Below are 19,641 nucleotides of genomic sequence, written 5' to 3'. Positions count from 1 at the left end.
AAATATCCAAGTTGTGGTCCAGCTCGGCAGAAGATGGGGTCCGGCGACAATGGCAAGAAGAAGAAGAAGAAGAAGAAGAAGAAGAAGAAGAAGAAGAAGAAGAAGAAACTGACTTTGGGTGAGCAGGTGAGGTGAATACTCATTTTATACCCTGCTCGGCGAATGTTTCGCAGCTTTCCGCGGGCGGAACCTTTGGTGAAGACAACCTTAACGATGATCCACATAGCGGTAGCTTCCAGGCAGGAGGCGGCGAGGAGGTTGTTGATGGTCCTATGGTTTTCCGTCTGATGCTGAACGTGTTTGCTCGTCAAGAGTAAAGAGGCATGTTGCTCCTTGATATGACTTCACTGGAGCAAATATTCTCCTCCCATCCCCCTTGCTCCCGCTGTATCTCCCCTCTCTGTCGCCGTCGATGAGCACAGTGTGTCTGAAATCCCCTCGACTTCTCAACCCTGATAGCTTCACCACCCAGGCACCAGATACATCCACTTAGACAAAACACCATCCACCAAACTCAAATCTCACTCAAAAAAACATTAATGAAAAAAAAGACAAAAACCGCAAAATCGTCCTGAACACGCGCCACGTCAAGTCAAGACATTGCGTGCTGCTCAAGCTCCGTACCAGGTGTAGTCGACGATACCTTTCCACTTAGTCGCCGTTTACTCATACATACCACCTCTATGATTACGTCACAAACGGCCCCTACCGTTGAATAATCTATATAGGTACCTAAGCTAAAATCCAAAATCAACTCAATACGTGAGCCCGAAAAGCCAGATCAAAGCCCTGCTAAAAGAAAAAGAAAAACCTAACAGAAGCCGCTAGAAAAGAAATTCACTCAAAGCTTCACGTGGAGGGCAGCCCGAGGTTCCGAACTTTCTGACATGATTCCTAATTACATGTAAAAGTATTCCAACCAGATCAAAAGAGAAATCAACCCCGAGAAAACAGAACATAGCCTTTGAAACTTCAGGCGGGGAGGGGGGGCGGAAGCGAAGAGAAAAAACAGAACGAGCAAAAGAAACAAATCACAGAATACAAACTACCAACCATTTTCTCTTTCATGTCTTGTAAAAACCTTCTTGAACGCTAAAGTGGCGTTGATTTTGTCAAAGGAGGAAAAAATAGATGTCAGCGCTCTGCAAGCCTCCCGCACCTAAGCTTTCTGTTTGGTCTCATTACAGTGGGCAGGGCCACTGGTAAGCGTATCTTGCGTGCCCGGTGTTTTCCTGTGGTTTTCCCTTTTCTTCATTTACCTTGGAACTTACTTCACCTTACAAAATAGCACCTCTGACTGACCTGGCAGGAATCCTGCTTAACTCCCGGCATTTAAACATGACAAAAAGAAAAAAAACCTGATTACCCCCAGCACACACAATGTCACCGGTGAAGGAGTCATAAGAAGGTAAAAACACACAGCTTGTCAGTGAGAGGTGCAGGCATTATCATATACGGCTGGCTCGTTCCGTACCTATGTTCAACAGCGTAGCTCGGTCGTCTCTTGATATCTATCCTCTGCTTCAACCAGAGCCTGTTTCATTCTGATAAAGTATTACATGTCCTGATAAGTTTCAGAGTCAACCATTGCCATCCCGGCGTCATTGACATAACCATGATGTAGAAAAAGCACTTGCTGGACAATGGAGCAGACTATAATGTATACAGTCTTTTGGCCTCTTTTCATGAAACCGCCTTCCCGAGTTCATACAAGGCTCAATTCCAAGACTCGCCTCGTCGTCAGAAAGAGTTATTGCTCACAAGTTCCCAAGCCCAAAGAGGCTACTGCGGCCATCGCTAGATAATAGCAGTCAAACTGTCCAAAGAAAACAACCACAAACAACCCTAAATCCTAAGCTGAGCACCGTGCCAGTCACCTAGTTAACCTACCGCGGCTCTCGCGCAACAGTCATCTTCAACCTCAAAGTCTCCAAGCTCCATAGCCATCATAATGACAACAACCCCCAGCCCCCCATTATCCTCCACTTGAGCACCAAACCCCCACAGCCAAACAGCCGCCCCAAACGCCTTCCTCGCCACCCGCCAACAACTTCCTTGCCTTCCACACTAAAAAACCAACCCACCCTCCCTCCAGGTCACTTGACCAAACGTGCTAGTAACGTGCAACAAACCTACCTACCCCATACTTTTGCTGCCCAAAACTCCACCACAAACCATCATCATTGACACAAAACAAAACAGCCCCCCCCCCAAAAAAAAAAGGCATCGGCCCGGTCAACCTGTTGGGGGTCGATGGAGCCCTGGCGTGTGTAAAGAAAATGAAAGAGTACGTTACATACACCCAGTCCACAGAAGGCTCCAGCTTTTTCCCACCCACCCACGCGTATGCAAGGCAGAGAGTAAGCGAGGAAGCAAAGCAAGCAGAAACGAAAAGCCTCCCCCAAACAAGCGAAGCGCCAAAAAAAAACAAAAAAAAAAAACCAGGAAATATTAAATATGCACGCAAAAAAAAAAATGCTGCACCATGAATCAGCCACTCGCTAGGTTATTGGGAACCTTAAGGGACAGGGCAGGGCATCGAACAATTCAATTCCATTTTGGCCCGTTTCCTCTTGAACTCGCCTGCCACAAAAAGTCATCAAAAGAAGAATCCCCCACTTGTGGAAGGTGGTCTTCATGTAAGCTCTACTGCTGACGCCACATGGCTGTAACAACCAGTCTGATAGCCACTGGTGTGTCGAGCATTACTCATCCGCATGTCCTCCACCTCGGGCACAGCTATCCCAAGCTAGCCCATCAAAGCGACCCAGGCGCTGCGAGCTGGCGGGAAACAAGTCCTCGACAAGCCCGAATCCGACGACAATGGCAGGATAAAAAGCCAAGGATGAGACAAAACAAGAGCATTCATCATGGGGGGAGAGGAGGTAACGGGTCATGGTCGGGAGACGAGGCAGAAAGGGGAAGGAGGGCTTGAAAGAGTGGAGATATGCATGTTATGCATTCTTCAGCATATGACCACTTAGGCAACTCCTCCCCCCCTCAGAATCCAAACAAAGAGAGGGGCTTTCGGTCCGGTCCGGCGGACATGGAGCAAAAGGTTGATGGTGATGGGCACAGCACAGCAGGGTATGCGAATCTTGGAACCTATCATACTGCGTCGATGTCGAGATAGGGGTTGCATATATGCAGGCATATACGCAAGCAGGAGAAAGGGGTGGTGTGAGTGTCTGTCTCATCGAGACCAGTAAGCCGAGGAGGAGGGAGCGTGGAACTTTCCATCCCAGACTGCTGGGACTGCTGGACAGGAAAATGCAAGTCGATGCAAGGAGACAAATGCACTCACTTACTTTGCGCAGCATCTGCCCGCCGATATCCAACATCAGCAGAAAGCCACCAAACCCAGCATCCAACTTGTCGTCACGCCACAGCTGCACGTTGTTGCTAGTTCTTCATTATTTGAACAAGAGGGTGGCCAAGCCGGAACTCGTGCGCATCATCGTGCTGCCGCCGGCATGACAAATTGTCTCTTCGTGGTTCTGGGTAAGGAGCTTAATAGGTCCCGTCAATATCATCCATTATAGTAGTTTTCCCATCGTGCCTATAGTGAGGCTACCCACCCCAACCACGACGGAAATGCTGCGGGGGGTTTGGACATCGGTGGAGAAGATCCAGAGAGAACCAGCTGTTCATGGTGATATGGCACTATGGCAATGCATCTGCGAGTTTTTTTTGTTTTTTGTTTCGTTTCTTATTCCTCTTCCCCTCACGTCCCAAGGCATCTCTGACGGAAATAGCGAACTGCCAAGACCGGTGAGGTCGGGACAGGTCGCTGACGAGGGGGGGGGGTCGATCTGTCAGGTTGCACAAACGGAAACCCGGCCGGCTGGGAACACGGGGCCGACTAGGAGGGAAGGAACTCGTCAAGACGTTCGTTTCGTTTCTTCGGCCCTCTCCAGAGAGGATGGTTCCGCCCCAGCAGACCCAGTACTGCTCAAACATTTGGTTCGCCCGGCGGAGCCTTGACCACAGGCTCGAGTAATGACCGGCGTCTTGTTGAGCCAGTCAGCCAGCGTCAAAATAGCATCGCATGGCGATCTCTTGCTGGTATCGAGCAGCGGCGCAATCTCCCCGGCGGTCTTCCGCGCGGTCCGCGATGCGTTGGCGAGGGTGCCGACAAGCCAGAAAACCAGAGATACGAAAGGGCGTTCGCTGCAAGCTGCAGTTTGCCAACCCATCAGATAGTTCTGACCAGTGCTGTTGCACCTTCCGAAGCCATTGGGACCGAAAAAAGGTGCATGCAGAAAGAGGCTGGGAGCAGGGAGAGAAGTACAGGGTACCCACGTAAGGTATTCCGTAACATATCCGTACCGTCTGTAATCATGACAGCCTGTCCCGAGGCGGTGGTTGCGCCAGGAGGGCCCTGGTCCATGGCGAGCAATCCCGCCGCTGAGCACGCAAAACCAACCCCTGCTCACGGATGGACCCCTGTCCCAAACCCTTCCAACCGACCCAGGTTTGGCTTGGTCGGGGAATAATAGAAGGGGTGTGTCATCTCGTCTTTGACGTGCAGCTCGACACCTGCCGCGATTCCCAGAAGCACACCGGACCCAGATATGCCGCACAAAGTTGTTCGGGGTTAGTGTTTATTGCAACCCCACGGCATACCCACGATGGCTATCCTTCTGCTTCTGTTGCGGCCTTTTCTGCTCTCTGTCCTGTTGTTGTATCCGGGATAGCCGCAAATCATGAATTGTGAAACTCGGACCCAGCGCTGGGGATAGGAGCAAATGTGGCGTCTGCACGGTCATTGATTACCCACGACCCAGGACCGCAAGCAGACCGCCTCATTTTGACCAGTCATCTAACAGGTCTTTGAGCCGACATGAAGGTGACTGGGAATTCGTAGCCAAAGTTTGATGAGAGCGAGCACTGAGCCGGGTCTTTACATGTGCCTTTTGCCGTATGTCCGAAAACGACACCGACAGACAGCAGATGACAGCCAGGGCCGGAGAGCCTCGGTTACATCCAATCTCCAGCTCATCCATGGGAGAGGCCAACGCTGTCATTTCGATACTGCGGGATTCCTGCGCGTCACAGGGGGCTGCTTCTCGCGGGTTGGGGAAGATACGCAGCAATGTTGCTGGTCGCCGTTGGTCGCTGTTGGTCGCCGTTGGTCCTGTTTTGGTCCTGCACCGACGTCGCCTAATAACGGGCAAAAATCACTGCTGTTACTTCAACGAGCCGTTGAAGCCATCGTGCCATTTTCTCGTCCCCCTCAAACATTAGCCGCAAGAGATCGGCCCACCGCCGGGAACACTGAGACAGTACCGCACAATCTGCCGCGAGTCGACGAGCAGCCCGTTCGTCCCGTCTCCAGTGTCGGGTACCCATGGCGAGGAGACTGTCCAGATCCAACCCAGACCCGTTGGTTTGGTTTGCGCACAGATGACGAGTGGGCAATAATTTACCGACCGGATGGATGCCGCTCGGCAGCGAAGATAGCCAACAGGCGCCCTGTGCCAGAGCGCTGGATTTTGGCAAGGAGTACGTACCCTGGGGACCCCAGCGTTTCGGCCCGGTTCGCTTCTCTGGGACAAGCACGCATGTTCCCCGGGCTATCCCAGTCACAACTGTCCCGTCCAACCCTCCATCCACCTTACCCACCCCTCCCCTCCCATCATCAAGGTCCCTGCCCCTCCTGATTCCGTCCGATGAAAGTCCCAATTTGTTTTGTTTCGAACCTGACCCGGCACTTGGGCTGGTGGTATGATGGGCACTTCCTCCCTGATACGTTCCTATCAGACCACGTATCCTGCAGAGAGGCAGTCGGGGTGTGAGGTCCTCATGAGGGAGAAATGAGCAGTCATTCCGGATCGTCGATGGTTGCCGTTATGGGAATGGCGGTCGAAAGGTCTCAAAAGCAACAAGTAAGAATCCTTCGATACCCGTCCTCATCCCGCCCAAACACGTCCGAGGCGGCACATTTCCGGCGGGGCCGATGGCGGGCTTGGGACGTTCTGTGCGATCCCAGGACCATGTCCTTGGGATTCTTGCCAGCCCCTTGGTCAGTGTTGAATGTGGTGTTTGTACCACAGCTCACAGCGGGCGGCGTTCTCGCTTGACGTCAGACCCAGCACCACCAATGTTTGAACAGCCACAACACAATGCGCTGGACTCTCCTCTTGGTGCGAGGAGAACTGATCGTGCAGCTTTCAGTGTTCAGTAAGAACTTGCCCGACGACCCGGTTTTCTGCGCTTGTTTGATCCTGCAAGCCCTGAATGGTAGGTCCATATGCGAGCTCCCTTGAAATGGAGCCATTATATTATAGGACTGGTGTTGCGTTAAACTCACACCACCCATTGAGCTGGGGCCCTGTTTGTAGCCTTCGGGTCGCTTTTTGGTCGGCCACCGCTGCCGGGGCATCAAGTCCCGCAGCACGCCCAAATTTCCAATTCCAGGATACAACACAAGTGCTGAGGAGCTGGCCTAGTCATGAGTATCTGAACACTGCGTCGAGCCAAGACAAAGCCAACCCTCGCAGGCGGCGCGTGAACGAGGGGACACGTCGATTTATCCTTGATCTCCCAATCAAAGTCATATCCGACCCCCTTCGGCCGCGGCTATAGGAGTCAAGGTCCAAGTTGAGGAACAAGACATGTAACGTATGTCGTAACCGGAATGAGGGCCTATCCCGATTAGCAGAGAGCTCCCCCTGGGGTTATGCGGGGGCGGACCTGTACACCGTGAGCCGTCAAACATCCATACACAGCTCTTTGGCGATGCCTGTCCTAGTTGCACCCCCGTCTATAGGCAAGGAAGCCTCATATGTCCACGCAGCCAAAAAGCTGGCCGCCGTCTTTGGCCTCTCCAAAGCGGTGTAGTGTTCCATAACGTAGGTGTAGTTGAATTTGACCGCCGCGCAGTCCCCCCATTATGGTAATCAGCTTCCCACCCACTTCTCTGGGAAGCCCCCAGGGTTCCAAGGCTGGCAGGGGTCAAAGCGATCCCTCCCGTATGTGTTCCATGGGTATAATGCGCCAACGATACGCACCCTGATCGACAAAACCCATCGTGGCGTGCAAGAGAGTGACGGGCGGGCCAATCTGAGTATCCTGGTTCACCTCGAGGGTCCACTGAGCAAGCTTTGCTCATTTCAAACGTGTGCGAGTGCCGCAGAGCAAGAGGCACATGGTCCGACACCGTTCTCGAAGTGAGTCCCGAGGGACCAGGGTTCGAGAATATCTCCGCCCACACTCTCCGGACTGCATAATGCCATGAAGTCTGTGAAATACCTGACTCCATCTTCTCTTGCCTCTTGCCCCCATACTTGATGACGTGAATTCTGCCAGTCTTGTCTTTTTGTGGTCGCTGCCTTCTGTACCCCATAATTTTCCCTCAAGGTAGGTAGCAGAAGCCTCATCAGGAAAAACCATAACCATCAGACCGACACCATGGACGAAAGGTAGAGGGTACTCGCTCCCACAAGGTTGCCAGGCCAAGATGTGCTAAACACCGTGTAGCGATCTCCAAACGGTCCCGGTCGACAACACCTATCGCGAGGTCATCACTCTCAACGGCAGAGACTTTCAGAGATATGCCGTCGAAAACAGCATCTATTTCGCCCCCGTGGACGATGTGAGCAGGGACTTGACGGGCCACTCTGGCTTCTGGGCTGACTGTGCTCCGCGCTGGAACAGGACGAGATCGAGCGGCTTCACTACCAACACGAGCTGTTCAACATGGTGTTCGAAAACCGATTAATATTTCCTCCCGTTCCGCGGCCTCGGAGAATCTTGGAGTGTGGATCCGGATCCGGGGCATGGGCGATAGAAGTGGCAGAGCAGTATCCCGAATGCGAGGTGCGTATGGCATGTTTTGTGTCAGGTGTAGCCTATCCATCCGGGGTCTCGGGCGAGAACTTGTCAACGGTGACAGACGACAGCTTCGGCACCTGCAGGAGAATCCATGGCAAGACTCCAGACTGACTTTGGCCAACAGGTCATCGGACTCGACATCTACCCCTACCCGGTTCCAGAGGACATCCCCGACAACGTAGACTTCCAGGTGGATGACTTGAACAGTCCGTGAGAGCACCCCCAAACCCAAGCCCGCCCCAAATTCGAAGTTAACGATGAGACCAGGTCGACTTTTCCCTCCAACCATTTCGATCTGGTAAATAGCAGGTTGATGTCGGGAGGCATCCACGTAGACAGGTGGACAAACTATTTGAGCGACATCTACCGGGTGCTCCGCCCTGGTGGTTGGTGTGTATGTCGATCAAGAGGCCGAAGGCAGCGAATGGGTGTTAACCAAACAATAGCAAATGGTCGAAATTTACTACAACGCCCAGTCCGACAACGGGACCTTGACAGCCAGTCAGTGCCCTTTTTCGATTTCTTGTGTGTTCCCGAGGCCTGGTGCTGACAAGTTGGTCCAGATCATGCGTTGCAAGTGTGGTCCCAGAGCTACTTGCAAAGCATACAACACTACAAAGATCCGAGGGTAGCGTTGAGATTGCAGACTCTGATGACACAAGCGGGATTTGTTGAAGTCGAATCGCGATTGATAACCCTTCCCCTGAGCGGGTGGTCCAACGGTATGTACCTGGTAGCCATCAGGCAACTGTGGCCCAAAGCCAGAGCTGACGCATGCATGAACAGATCCAAGAGATCGTGACATAGGGGTTGCGAACAGAGCAAATGCCCATCGGCTGCTATCGTCTCTTGCCATGTACCCTTTCTCCCAGGGTCTCGGGTAAGAACAGATCTAGACCGTTGCGGAAGACAGCCTGCTGACCGGAAGATAACAAGCATGTCAAACACCGACATACAGCTGCTTGTAGCACAGGCCCGGGCGGAGGCTGATAACCCGGCGTTCAAGGTATGTCGATGGCGTCGAGGTTCTCGAGTGAGTGTACTGACTCTGGTTCACAGGCCTATTTTCCGGTGTAAGTTACTGTCTCGTCAAAATAAGCCGGGTGAAAGGGAGTAACGAGTTGAGCATAACTGACATGATAATGTTTGCAGCTATGTCTGCATTGGTCGGAAACCAGGGAGCAGTAGGAGTCATCGGCACAGCGAAATTCCCCGATCACACACGCCGTCGTCGTCCAAAGGCGGGAGACAGAGTGATTCGAGAAAACGAGCGCGACATTGAGACAGACGGAGCAATCGAGAAGGAATTCCAGGTTTCCATCCAGGTTCCAAGTTGTTGGTTGTGAAACGGCGGTAATGCCACATACGGCAGTCTCGGAGGGCCACTTACATACCTGCCAGCTGGCAGGGGCGTCTGAACCACGAATGATAATGGTCATCGCATATTGGTTGCATTTGCATTTGGAAAAGGAAGGGACGGGCCCGGGGGGAGGGAACATGAGGAGAGGAAGGAATCTTCGCAGTTCTTGCTGTGTTCAGGTCTAGGCAAACTGGTCTCTCCCGCCTTTGGCCTTGTTGCTTTGGGAAAGAGCATCATCACCGCCCGACAATTGCCAGCCAGCGAATCTGAGAGAAGGAGCAATTGATTCGTTGTATAAGGTCGGTAGACGGGCAGGGGGGAATGATTTTCATCGGAGGGTTAGGTGGGATATGTATGGATGGGACGGCAGACATAGGTGGAGGATTCCAAACCAATTGAGGTGCTGGGCAACAACAGGAAACAAACAAGCGCCCAGGGAAGATAGAATTGGGATGAATGGTTTGTTGAGGTACAATTAACAGAGCGGAGGATTGGCTACCTTTATTTGTATTTAATCCATCTCATCAAGCAAACGGCGGGGACCTGAAAAAGGCGTCCCTCCATCTCGGTTCCGCCCGACTGGGTCCTCATCACCCGTCCTTTCCACTCATCACAGTACCATTCATTGTCAAGTCGAGTATCGCACGGTTTGATGCCCAACGGCCGCGCATATCCTGTCTAGAATTCACCGCTTACTCGGCAGTTGCCAGCTCCCACCTACCCGGGGCCACGACCCATCAGTTACCCTCCACAAACATCACCGCACTCCGACTCCCACTTCCCGCTCCCCAGGCCGCCAGCCCAAAAAGATAGCCAAGGCCCCGCCTCTGTGACATGGATGGGATCAAGCATCCGGGGAAGTCAACGGCACGCCCCGACCCCGGCAGTGGGCCTGGTGGCTTGGGGGCCGTAGATCAGGTGATTGCCCTGTCGTCTCTTGCGACGACAGTCTTGAGCTGGCCCTTGGGGACATACGGAGTATCTCTTTTGTTATAACCTTCATGGCCACTCTCGAGATCCCATTACAGTCGACAGCGAGAGATGGTGGTAGACAAACAATGCATGCTTCAAGCCAGCCACGTGGTGTGCTCAGAGATCCTCCGCGATGGCTTGGCTCCAATCATAACTAGACCTATCGCAATCTCTTTCTTATCGTTAGTTATGTAAGATAGCGAGGGGTAGAATAGTTCCATATGCCCATTTTCTAGAACACATTCACACATTCTGCCACTTCATCAGCGATGTCCATCAGGGCACCAGGGCAATGGCTGATTTGAGCCATCTCCAGCGTGACGTCTTAGCGCATTGGGGGACCAAGATCCACCTGCAGCGGGGGTGTGGGCAGCAATTGGCTGCATCGCCTAGCGTAACAGCTGGCGTGCATGAACGGGTCGATCCGCCGTGGCAGCAGCAACGACAGCCAAAAAAAAAAAAAAAAACACAAGATCTTCACTTCAAGACAACGACAACAACAAGCAAAAATGGCCACCAGACTCCCTTCCTCCCTGCTTCGCAGCGCCGTCTGCCGGCCCAGCCCGAGCCTCAGGCAATCACCAACATGGCTCAGCTCCGCCAGCTTGCGCGCCTCATATTCCACCGAGGCGCCTCCATCACCACTCTACGCCAAAATTAGAGAGGATCTGAAGGGAGCCATGAGAGCCAAGGACACCAACCGCCTGACTGTTTTGCGTGCTGTCATGGCTGCCACCTTGAACGCCAGCAAGACCGACAAGCCCATCAAGACCGACGTCCAGCTCGTCGATCTCCTCCGCAAGATGGCCCGCAAGTCCCAGGATGCTGTCGCTGAGTTCAAGGCTGCGGGGAGAGAAGACTTGATTGAGAAGGAGGAGATCCAGCAAAATATCATTGAGGAGTACACCGCCCAGAGCAGCGTCAAGGAAGTCGGCAAGGAGGAAATCGAGCAGCTTATCACCAAGGTGGCTCAGGAACTCATTGCGGCGGGTACTACCGATGCGAAGGCCCTGAGAGGTGCTGTCACGGCAAGGGTGATGGGTAAGGAGCTCAAGGATGCGGCTGTTGCTGTCGAGAAGAAGGAAATTACCCAGATGATTGGTGAGGTCTCGCAGAAGCTGGCTGAGTCGTCATAGTGGCAAGGGAACGCCACATTAGGTCAATCCGGCGATGATACCAGCGTTTCCGATGCTCGATTGTTTCACGTGTATAGTATGAAGATTGGCAGCGACACATTGAGCGGTGGTCGACAAAGCTAGAATTGTACGGTATTTTGAAGATCATCCCCCCAACGTTTTCACGAATAGTTGAGACGTTGGGCTATGTTTCGGGGTGGTCCTTGGGGAAACTGAGCAAAGCTATCCCGCAAGGACCAACCCTCACCGATTGCCCGCCATGACGGCGCATATTCGTCACTAGTTCTGTTTGTCTTATCCGCTTTGGCCGTGAAAGTTCGATGGGGTGGCATCTCCTGGTTTACGCGCTTTGGTTCAGCACGCCTTGAATGTATTCGTCGGAACAACCATCTCACTCTGATGGCCTCTGGACCGGAAGTCCTTCTCGGCTGCGAGGGCTGTCTTTCCGTACGTGCGGGGGAAAAGATTATTAGCTACCGGTGCTATGGGACGTTTGTTTGCAACCATTTTCCCATGTGGTGGTGCTTCGCAGGGCCCTCTTCGAGTCAGGCAACCACACACACCACTTAAGTGTACACACCGGGTCTAGGAGCGTGGCTTCCAGGATCATGAATCTCCTCATTTTGGACATAAATCAACTGAACAGATCCCTTACTCCCCTTCTCTCGGTTCCGGCATATCTCTTTTATTTTACCTACCTCACTTAAGTGCTGGCAGCCCAGCTTAAAGCCTCTTGCAGCTACTACTCGATACATGCCCTGCATGTTGGACCACCACCTACTTTGACCCCAATACCCCAGCTAATACTATGCCTACCACAACCACCATGACAACCCAACTCTCCACCCTCCCCCTTTTCGGGGACAAGACCGTCGCCACCACCACTACCACTTCCCGTTCCCAAAAATCAACCATGACAACAACAACAACAACAACAACAACAACAACAACCACCATCCCCCTTGACATTTCGAAACCTTACCCACCAACCCCCTGCCCCTCCCCGGACCTCAACGGAATCGGTCTCACTTACCAAGTCAACCTCGGACACGTGGACGTGACAGACTTGGACGAAGAGCGAGGGAGGAAACGGATGCGTTACTGCGAGGAACCCACACCCAACGACGATCAAGCTTCCAAAAGGACCAACACGCCTGATTCGCTCCGCGGAAGGTGCAGATACCGCTCGAGCAGTGTTCTGAATAGAGCTTGGCCGAGGGAGGAGAGGAGGGGAGGGACAGGGAGGAAGAGGCATGAGAGAAGTCGTATGTACCTACAATGGCGATACCAAGTGGGATGGGTGTTGATTGGGAACGCACAGAAAGTCCGTCGAGGTCGGGGTCGCCGATGGGGGAGGAGGGGAGGAGGAGGATGAGGACTAGGAGTCGGGGGAGGGAGCATACCCGGTGAGGGGGGGCTGGGTTCTTCTTTTATTAAGGGGGGTTATATGCAATGTGGGATTTGGAGCTGGTTGTTGTGTTGGAAATAAGTTGACATCATGGGTTTGATAGCCAGGGTCAGTGATCACCTTTCGTCAAGGGGCCTTTCGGCGTGTTGAATAATTCTCATCTCGTATAATTAAATGTGAAGCAAATGTTTGCCTGTGGTGTGTTCCAGGTTGTTCTAACGGTTGGGATAGGTATCGGATAAGATTTAGGATAGTGCCAGCCTTTTCTTTCATATTTTTTATTATCTTATAGTCATCTCATCTCAGTAGATACGCCATGCTGTTGCCTATCGTATGTTGTTGCTCTGGACCGGTGAGGGTATCAAGTGAGATATTGATAATGGCCATAGTTTTTCAAATCGTTCCACCGCTGAACACATCAGATAAATATCGCAGAGGGTAACTGCCTCCTCTACCATAAAAGCGGCTTATCTGATGTCGCCCCTACATTTGATATCGTATGTTGTTGCTCTGGGCCGGTGGGCAACTGCATTAATACTCTGTGATGCTCTGTTCCACCGGTGAGAAAAATCGGACGAGTTTGTTGATGGTTACTGCCTTCAAGTGCTTTCTTGAGAGATATCTCATCTTATCTGGGTGAATATGCCATCCGTCTTCCCATCGTAAGTTGTTGATGGTGCTCATCAAGATATTGGTTCCAGGCTGTTCGACCGGTGAGTATATCGGATGAGATTTGGAGATAGTAGCTGCTCATTGTCTAGGGGGCTTTTGGGATGGCATCTGGTCTCCTCGACCGGCATCGATCATTGCCATGTTCCAGGTTGTTCACTTACTGTTTCAAGAAGGCCCTCAATAGGTAATCAAAACATCTATATCCCATCTCATACTCAATGTTGCCCATCGTAAGTTGTGGAGCCATGGGGGCGAGATCGCTCATGGCGTCCCGTCACTGTGCAAACAGAGGTTACAGAAGTGGTTGATGATGCATCAAGGGCCTTCTAGTGCCGTTCTGAGGCTGCAGTTGGGATTGGTAGACAGCGAAGAAATCCCGAGGACTGTCTCTGACTGGTGTCTTGGCCGATCGCAAATATCCCATCTTGCATGTCCCTTGATGGCCCTTGATGACATTTGCCGCCCCTGACGCCGATTTGAACTTGGTACGAGATAATAACATAACCACACCGCAACAAGAGGTTTTGCCCCAGCGTCTGATGCATCATGGTCGCTGTGGTGGACTAAGCAAGGCACGGTCTGCGCAGCGGCACGTGCCACACCAACCGCTGCAATCTTCGAGGGTCACGCGCCTATCGCTCCCAGCCGATTGCGATAAAGCCTCTCGGCTCTCAAAAAGTGAGCGACCAACCCAGCCAACGTCAACAATAGATTCCCAGCTCCCACAATATCCTGCCTGGTTATTTGCAGTGCTCACTCTACTCTACTCTCCCAACTCTGCCCTCACCAAGGATCCCTCACCCTCACCGTCTTCCTTCCTTTGACAACCTCTCTCCTTCATCTCCCGTTGCCCTCCCTCTTCCATACCTACCCATCCAAGCAACCCCCCACTACGGATACCATCGCTTGATCCATTCTGCAGCGGGTAGCCCAGTATTAGGTACTGCGTATGCAGCAACCCCCACCACAGCAAGGTTCCCAGTCACTACCACGGCAGCTCATTCCCCTCCAGCAACCCTTAACAGCAACACAACACCCGTCCTCATCGGACTGCTTGTGATGTTGGTGCATCTTACATCTCATCATTCGCCCGAGTTGGTTGCCTAGGGCTGGACAACCGATTTTTTGCGACAGAAAAGAAAGACCCGGTGCTCTGGTTGAGTGTGGGCGTTGTTGGTAGCTTCATTTCAACGGTACGGTAGGCCCCCCCCCCCTCCCCCCCCCCATCCCGGCATGTGACTGGTCAACTCCTTCTCATCATCCCATATTCACTTTCTCACACCGACTTCACTTGCCTATCCTGTCCTCCAGCTTCTTTCATCTTCTTCAGTGGTCCTCAAAGCAAAGCTAGTTATTCTTACTCTAACATCTATCACAGATACATACCACTGAAATTTGACTACAAAAATAAAACAAAATAAGGAACAAACAGCCAGCCAAGCACAGTCGGGCAACATGTCTTCCACGTCGTGGAACCCGGCCGACTTGCTCAACCCCAAGGCTGCAGCCGGATCGTCTGCTACACCCCAGCCTGGTGAAGGCGCCTCGTCATCCACGCCAGGCCCTTCGCAACCATCCGAGCAGCTCACCTTTGAGTTCACCGGTCCCGATCAAACGCCCATGGAGCTGAGCGCCCCGACCGGGTTGGCTAGTAATCGTACCATGCCCATCTTCAAGAACGGGTTGGGTGCTCAACAGAGTATCGAGCGCCTTCACAATGTCCAGGAGCGCATTATGGTGCCGCCGCCAAAGAGGAGAAAGACAGCGAACGAGAATGATCCTTCGCTGCCTGCAAATAGTATTTTCTTCTCGCCCAGCAGCGGCATCCTGGCTCAGCACATCAAAGACCGATCCGATGGACCCTCACAATCATCTGTGGCCCCGGTCCCCGACGCTACAATTGACTTGACCGATGACACCGACATCGAAATCATTCCCCGCAGTCCCCAACAGGAGGAGGTCTGTTTTGGAATGGTTGAGGGCGCCTTCATCAAAGGCCACATGATCCCAGCCCCGAAGCCTAACATGATCTCTATGGGCGGTCCTGCTTTTTGGCCTCAAGTCAAGATTCTGCTCAAGAGAACCCCGGGCGATCCAACCACCAAGATTTATGCCCATGATTGGCAAAAGCGCTGTATTGGCTTGGTTGATCCCAAGACGGCCAGCGTTCTTGCTCCTCTCATGGACATGGCTGGAACCTTTGGGACACGGACTGACTGCAGAATCCCCGTCCGACGCAAGAATCCCGGCGAAGAGGTTGGGCAGCAGGTGTCCACCCAGTTCAAACTTGAGTTGATGATTTATGGTCTTCGCTCCTTTGCTGATAGAGTGGGTAAACTGTTGCAGCGGAAGAACATTAATCTTCTTAGTCCGCCGCGAGTCGAGTCCGGCGTTAAAGTCTTCAACCCTCTGGCCAAGGAGAACCGGCCGCAGCTGCCTTCCCTTGCCCGCGTCAACAATGTCGTCCAGTATCAGGCTCCGCCCATGATCAAGTCGGTAGAAGAGATTCGGTCCGAGGTCCTGGGTGTTTTCGACTCCCTCCCCAAGTCGGACGAGCTGCCGGAGTTGGATCCTCCTCCCTCTGTTTTAACACCGCTGCTGAAGCATCAGAAGCAAGCTCTGTTCTTCATGTCTTCTCGGGAGTCTGAGCAATTGCCAGACGCTGATAGCAAGGCTCCCGTCACATCAACATGGAAGCGCAGGACAAATCAGTTCGGTACCACGGTCTACTACAATGTGGTCACCAACCAGGAGGTGATGGAACCGCCCCCTTCGACTCTTGGCGGCATCCTTGCCGATATGATGGGCCTCGGCAAGACGCTCAGCATTCTGTCTCTCTTGGCCAAGACTCTGGACGAGGCGCAGGCCTGGTCACAGCGTGAGCCCCTCCAGCCCGTCGTCCAGAATCAGAGGCCACAGAAGAGCCATGAAGCCCCCCGCGCGCAGGTTTTGCCCCTGTCTCAAATTCGCCGGAATGCGAAGGCCACTTTGCTGGTGTGCCCGCTGAGCACAATCACCAACTGGGAGGAGCAGATCAAGCAGCATATCGAACCTGGAAAGCTGAACTACTACATCTATCACGGCGCCAACCGTATCAAGGACTCTGCCCAGCTGGCCAGGTACGATCTGGTGATCACAACTTACGGATCCGTCACAAGCGAGCTCAACGCACGTCTCAAGAAAAAGCCTGGCCTCTACCCCTTGGAGGAAATTGCCTGGTTCCGCATCGTTCTCGACGAAGCCCATACAATTCGCGAGCAAAACACGCTGTCGTTCAAGTCGATCTGCCGACTACAGGCTAACCGCCGTTGGGCCGTGACCGGAACACCAGTTCAAAACAAGCTCGAAGATCTTGCCTCCCTTTTGGCATTCTTGCGCCTGAAACCCTTCGACGACAGGAGCAAGTTTATCCAGTACATCATTGCTCCCTTCAAGGCAGCTGATCCGGACATTGTGCCCAAACTTCGGGTTTTGATTGACACCATTACCATCCGCCGTCTCAAGGACAAGATCGAACTCCCGGAGCGCACCGACGAGGTTATTCGCCTCGAGTTCTCCTCCGAGGAGCGCAAGGTCTATGACCTGTTCAAAAAGATGGCCGAGGAGCGTGTTCAGGTCTTGACGGGCCAGGGCACCGGCCAGACCCGCATTATGGGTGGCAAGACCATGATTCACGTTCTGCGGTCTATTCTTCAACTTCGTTTGATCTGCGCGCATGGCAAGGATCTGCTGAATGACGATGATTTTCAAGAAATCCAAGGCTTGTCGGCAGATGCCCCCATCGATTTGGATAGCGAGGACGACGACGGGAAACCGGCCCTGACTGAGAAGAAGGCCTATGAGATGTACTACTTGATGCAGGAGGGCAGCAGTGATTTCTGCATCAAGTGCAACAACAAGCTTGGGGCCATCGAGGTCGACGACCCAGAGTCTGATCAGAACAACGACGTCTTGGGCTACATGGCGCAGTGCTTCCACGTCTACTGCCCAACCTGCATCAGGTTCGTGCACCAGCACGGCAATGGCGATATGCATCAGGGCTGCCCTACATGCGCCTTTGCTCAAAAGGCTCATTGTGTTGAACTCCGCCGAAGCAAAGCCGATGTTGAGCACGAGACCCGCCAGACGAAGACTCGGGCTGGCAAAATCATTCCTGATGATCGGTATACTGGGCCTCACACAAAGACTCGGGCTTTGGTCGAAGAGCTTCTAGCCAACAAGGCCCGGAGTGAAGCCAATCCGGACGAGCCACCTTACAAGTCTGTCGTCTTCTCCGGCTGGACTTCTCATCTTGATCTCATTGAGATCGCTCTCGACGACGCCGGTATCACCCACTCCCGTCTTGACGGAAAGATGACTCGCAACGCTCGCAACCAAGCCATGGAGGCGTTCCGCGATGATCCCAATGTACAAGTCATTCTTGTCAGCATCATGGCGGGGGGTATGGGCCTCAACCTGACAGCTGGCAACAGTGTCTTTGTCATGGAGCCTCAGTTCAATCCTGCCGCCGAGGCTCAGGCCGTCGACCGTGTGCATCGTCTGGGCCAGAAGAGGCCTGTGAGGACGGTGCGGTATATCATGAGCGGCAGTTTTGAGGAGAAGATGATTGCGCTGCAGGAGAAAAAGAAGCAGCTGGCCAGCTTGAGCATGGACCGTGCTGAGGCCGAGGGTGTGAGAAGCCAGGGTGATGCGGCGAGGCAGAGGTTGCAAGATTTGAGAAGTCTCTTTAAATAGAGGAGACTTGGGGGTGATCATGGCGATGGCTTGATTTTGCATTTTCAGGCGCAATGGTTTTTCACCGTTCACTTTTCCTTCTCTCGGGTTTTTGCAGCATTCCTTTACATCACTGGCGCACATGACAACTTGGATGAAGATGGATGGCATCATGGCACAGGCGCAAGGCTCATGGACGGCAGTTTTCTCACGTTTCGGGGGCATTTATATCATCCATCATGGTTGCTGTCAGCATTGTCATCACTGCGCTTTTCCTCAACATCGTCCAAGGCGGGTTAATCGGGAACCAGGGTTTTTTTTGCTTTGGAGTTTGGGGGTTATGCTGTGATTCTCAATACCCTCTCTGCTCACTCTTTTCATTCTGGTGCATCGCAGATGTGGGGAACCAAAGGGGGCGGACTGGGCATCAACGGCGACACCAGCACACGAAGACACTGCATAACACGCATAGCGATTGGGTCGGCGGGGCTGGGTTGATTGATGGGGTGGGAGGCACACACATTCCGTTTTACAAGCGGATTCATTGTTTATGTTGGTCGTATTGTTTTTATCATTTTCACCCCTCTGCTCTATTTTTCTTCTTCTTGGCGTTTAATCATGCATATCAGCCATTGAGGGGGGGTGGGCGGGCTAGATAGATTCTTTTTTTCTTTTTCCTCGCGAGTTTTACACAAGACAGAAGAAGAGGCAGATACCAATGGGGAGGGAAATCGTTGGTTTTTTTTTATTTTTTTTTTATCTTTGTGGCGTTTGCTTGTTTGTTTTTATTGCTCATACTAGATTTCTCTTGGTGCGATGATTTAGCTCTGATGAGGCATGTATTTTTTCTTCTTTTATTCTTTCAAAGGGATGGATGGGTGGGTGATGTGGTTAGAGGAAGTTTATCATTATCTATCTCGACTCTAGTTGGCTTTTTGTGTTTTTTTTTTTTTTGTTTCTTATGTTGATACCCCCTACATCATCATCATACACAACGCTCTAGTTTCTTCATCAAAGTAAACGGGGATAGCGAAGGGATGGGGAGGGGATAGTGGTGTAATTTGGGATAGGCGGCCTAGCATAAAACTCATTGAGATAAATAAAAAAAACATATGCATAACTCATCAAGACGGGAAAAAATGTGGATGTGGGGAGGGGGGGAACAAGACGACAGTTTGTACAGCAGAATTCTTTTTTACTACCTATGATGTGCATTTCTCCCTCCTACAATCACATACGACCATACCCAGCTAAAAATACGGCATCCCGTCCGCTCTGCCCGAGTCAAATAGCTGAAGGGCCGAATCAGTACTCAGGTGGGTGACCACTGGGGAATCCTCGGTGTTGTATGTTTTTTTTTTTCTTCTCCCATCTATTTCCCCTATTCATCCATCTCCCCTATTCATCCATCTCCCCTATTCATCCATCTCCCCGGTCTGGCTTCAAGCCCTTTTGCCTAGCTAGATAGGCAAATGTTACCCAACAACTACAAAGACATCTTATCTCTTCCCTCACCAGGGGCTGTCCACCAACACGTCGGTCTA

At 52.3% G+C, this 19,641-nt stretch overlaps 4 protein-coding genes across 4 annotated transcripts; all 4 read left to right on the top strand.

Annotated features, from left to right (window-relative positions):
• Positions 1-7,413: 7,413 nt before the first annotated feature.
• Positions 7,414-8,050, top strand: QC762_304520 (uncharacterized protein; the record flags this gene model as incomplete). Its single annotated transcript, XM_062888745.1, has 4 exons — positions 7,414-7,424; positions 7,483-7,597; positions 7,660-7,821; positions 7,898-8,050. The coding sequence occupies 4 exons, from the start codon at positions 7,414-7,416 to the stop codon at positions 8,048-8,050; spliced, it is 441 nt and encodes a 146-aa protein (XP_062744652.1).
• Positions 8,051-10,677: 2,627 nt separating this feature from the next.
• Positions 10,678-11,304, top strand: QC762_304510 (uncharacterized protein; the record flags this gene model as incomplete). The annotated part of the gene is made up of 1 exon (XM_062888744.1): positions 10,678-11,304. One exon carries the CDS (start codon positions 10,678-10,680, stop codon positions 11,302-11,304), a length of 627 nt encoding a protein of 208 aa, XP_062744651.1.
• An 808-nt stretch (positions 11,305-12,112) lies between these two features.
• QC762_0052500 (uncharacterized protein) lies at positions 12,113-12,714 on the top strand (the record flags this gene model as incomplete). Its single annotated transcript, XM_062883513.1, has 2 exons — positions 12,113-12,569; positions 12,626-12,714. The coding sequence occupies 2 exons, from the start codon at positions 12,113-12,115 to the stop codon at positions 12,712-12,714; spliced, it is 546 nt and encodes a 181-aa protein (XP_062744650.1).
• Positions 12,715-14,839: 2,125 nt separating this feature from the next.
• Positions 14,840-18,118, top strand: QC762_0052490 (uncharacterized protein; the record flags this gene model as incomplete). The annotated part of the gene is made up of 1 exon (XM_062883512.1): positions 14,840-18,118. One exon carries the CDS (start codon positions 14,840-14,842, stop codon positions 18,116-18,118), a length of 3,279 nt encoding a protein of 1,092 aa, XP_062744649.1.
• Between the last annotated feature and the right edge of the window lie 1,523 nt (positions 18,119-19,641).

This window comes from Podospora pseudocomata, chromosome 3 (assembly GCF_035222375.1).
Source record: "Podospora pseudocomata strain CBS 415.72m chromosome 3, whole genome shotgun sequence".
NCBI lineage: Eukaryota > Fungi > Ascomycota > Sordariomycetes > Sordariales > Podosporaceae > Podospora > Podospora pseudocomata.
The sequence above is the reverse complement of the archived record's forward strand: the minus strand, read 5'-3'. Positions and strand labels throughout refer to the sequence as shown.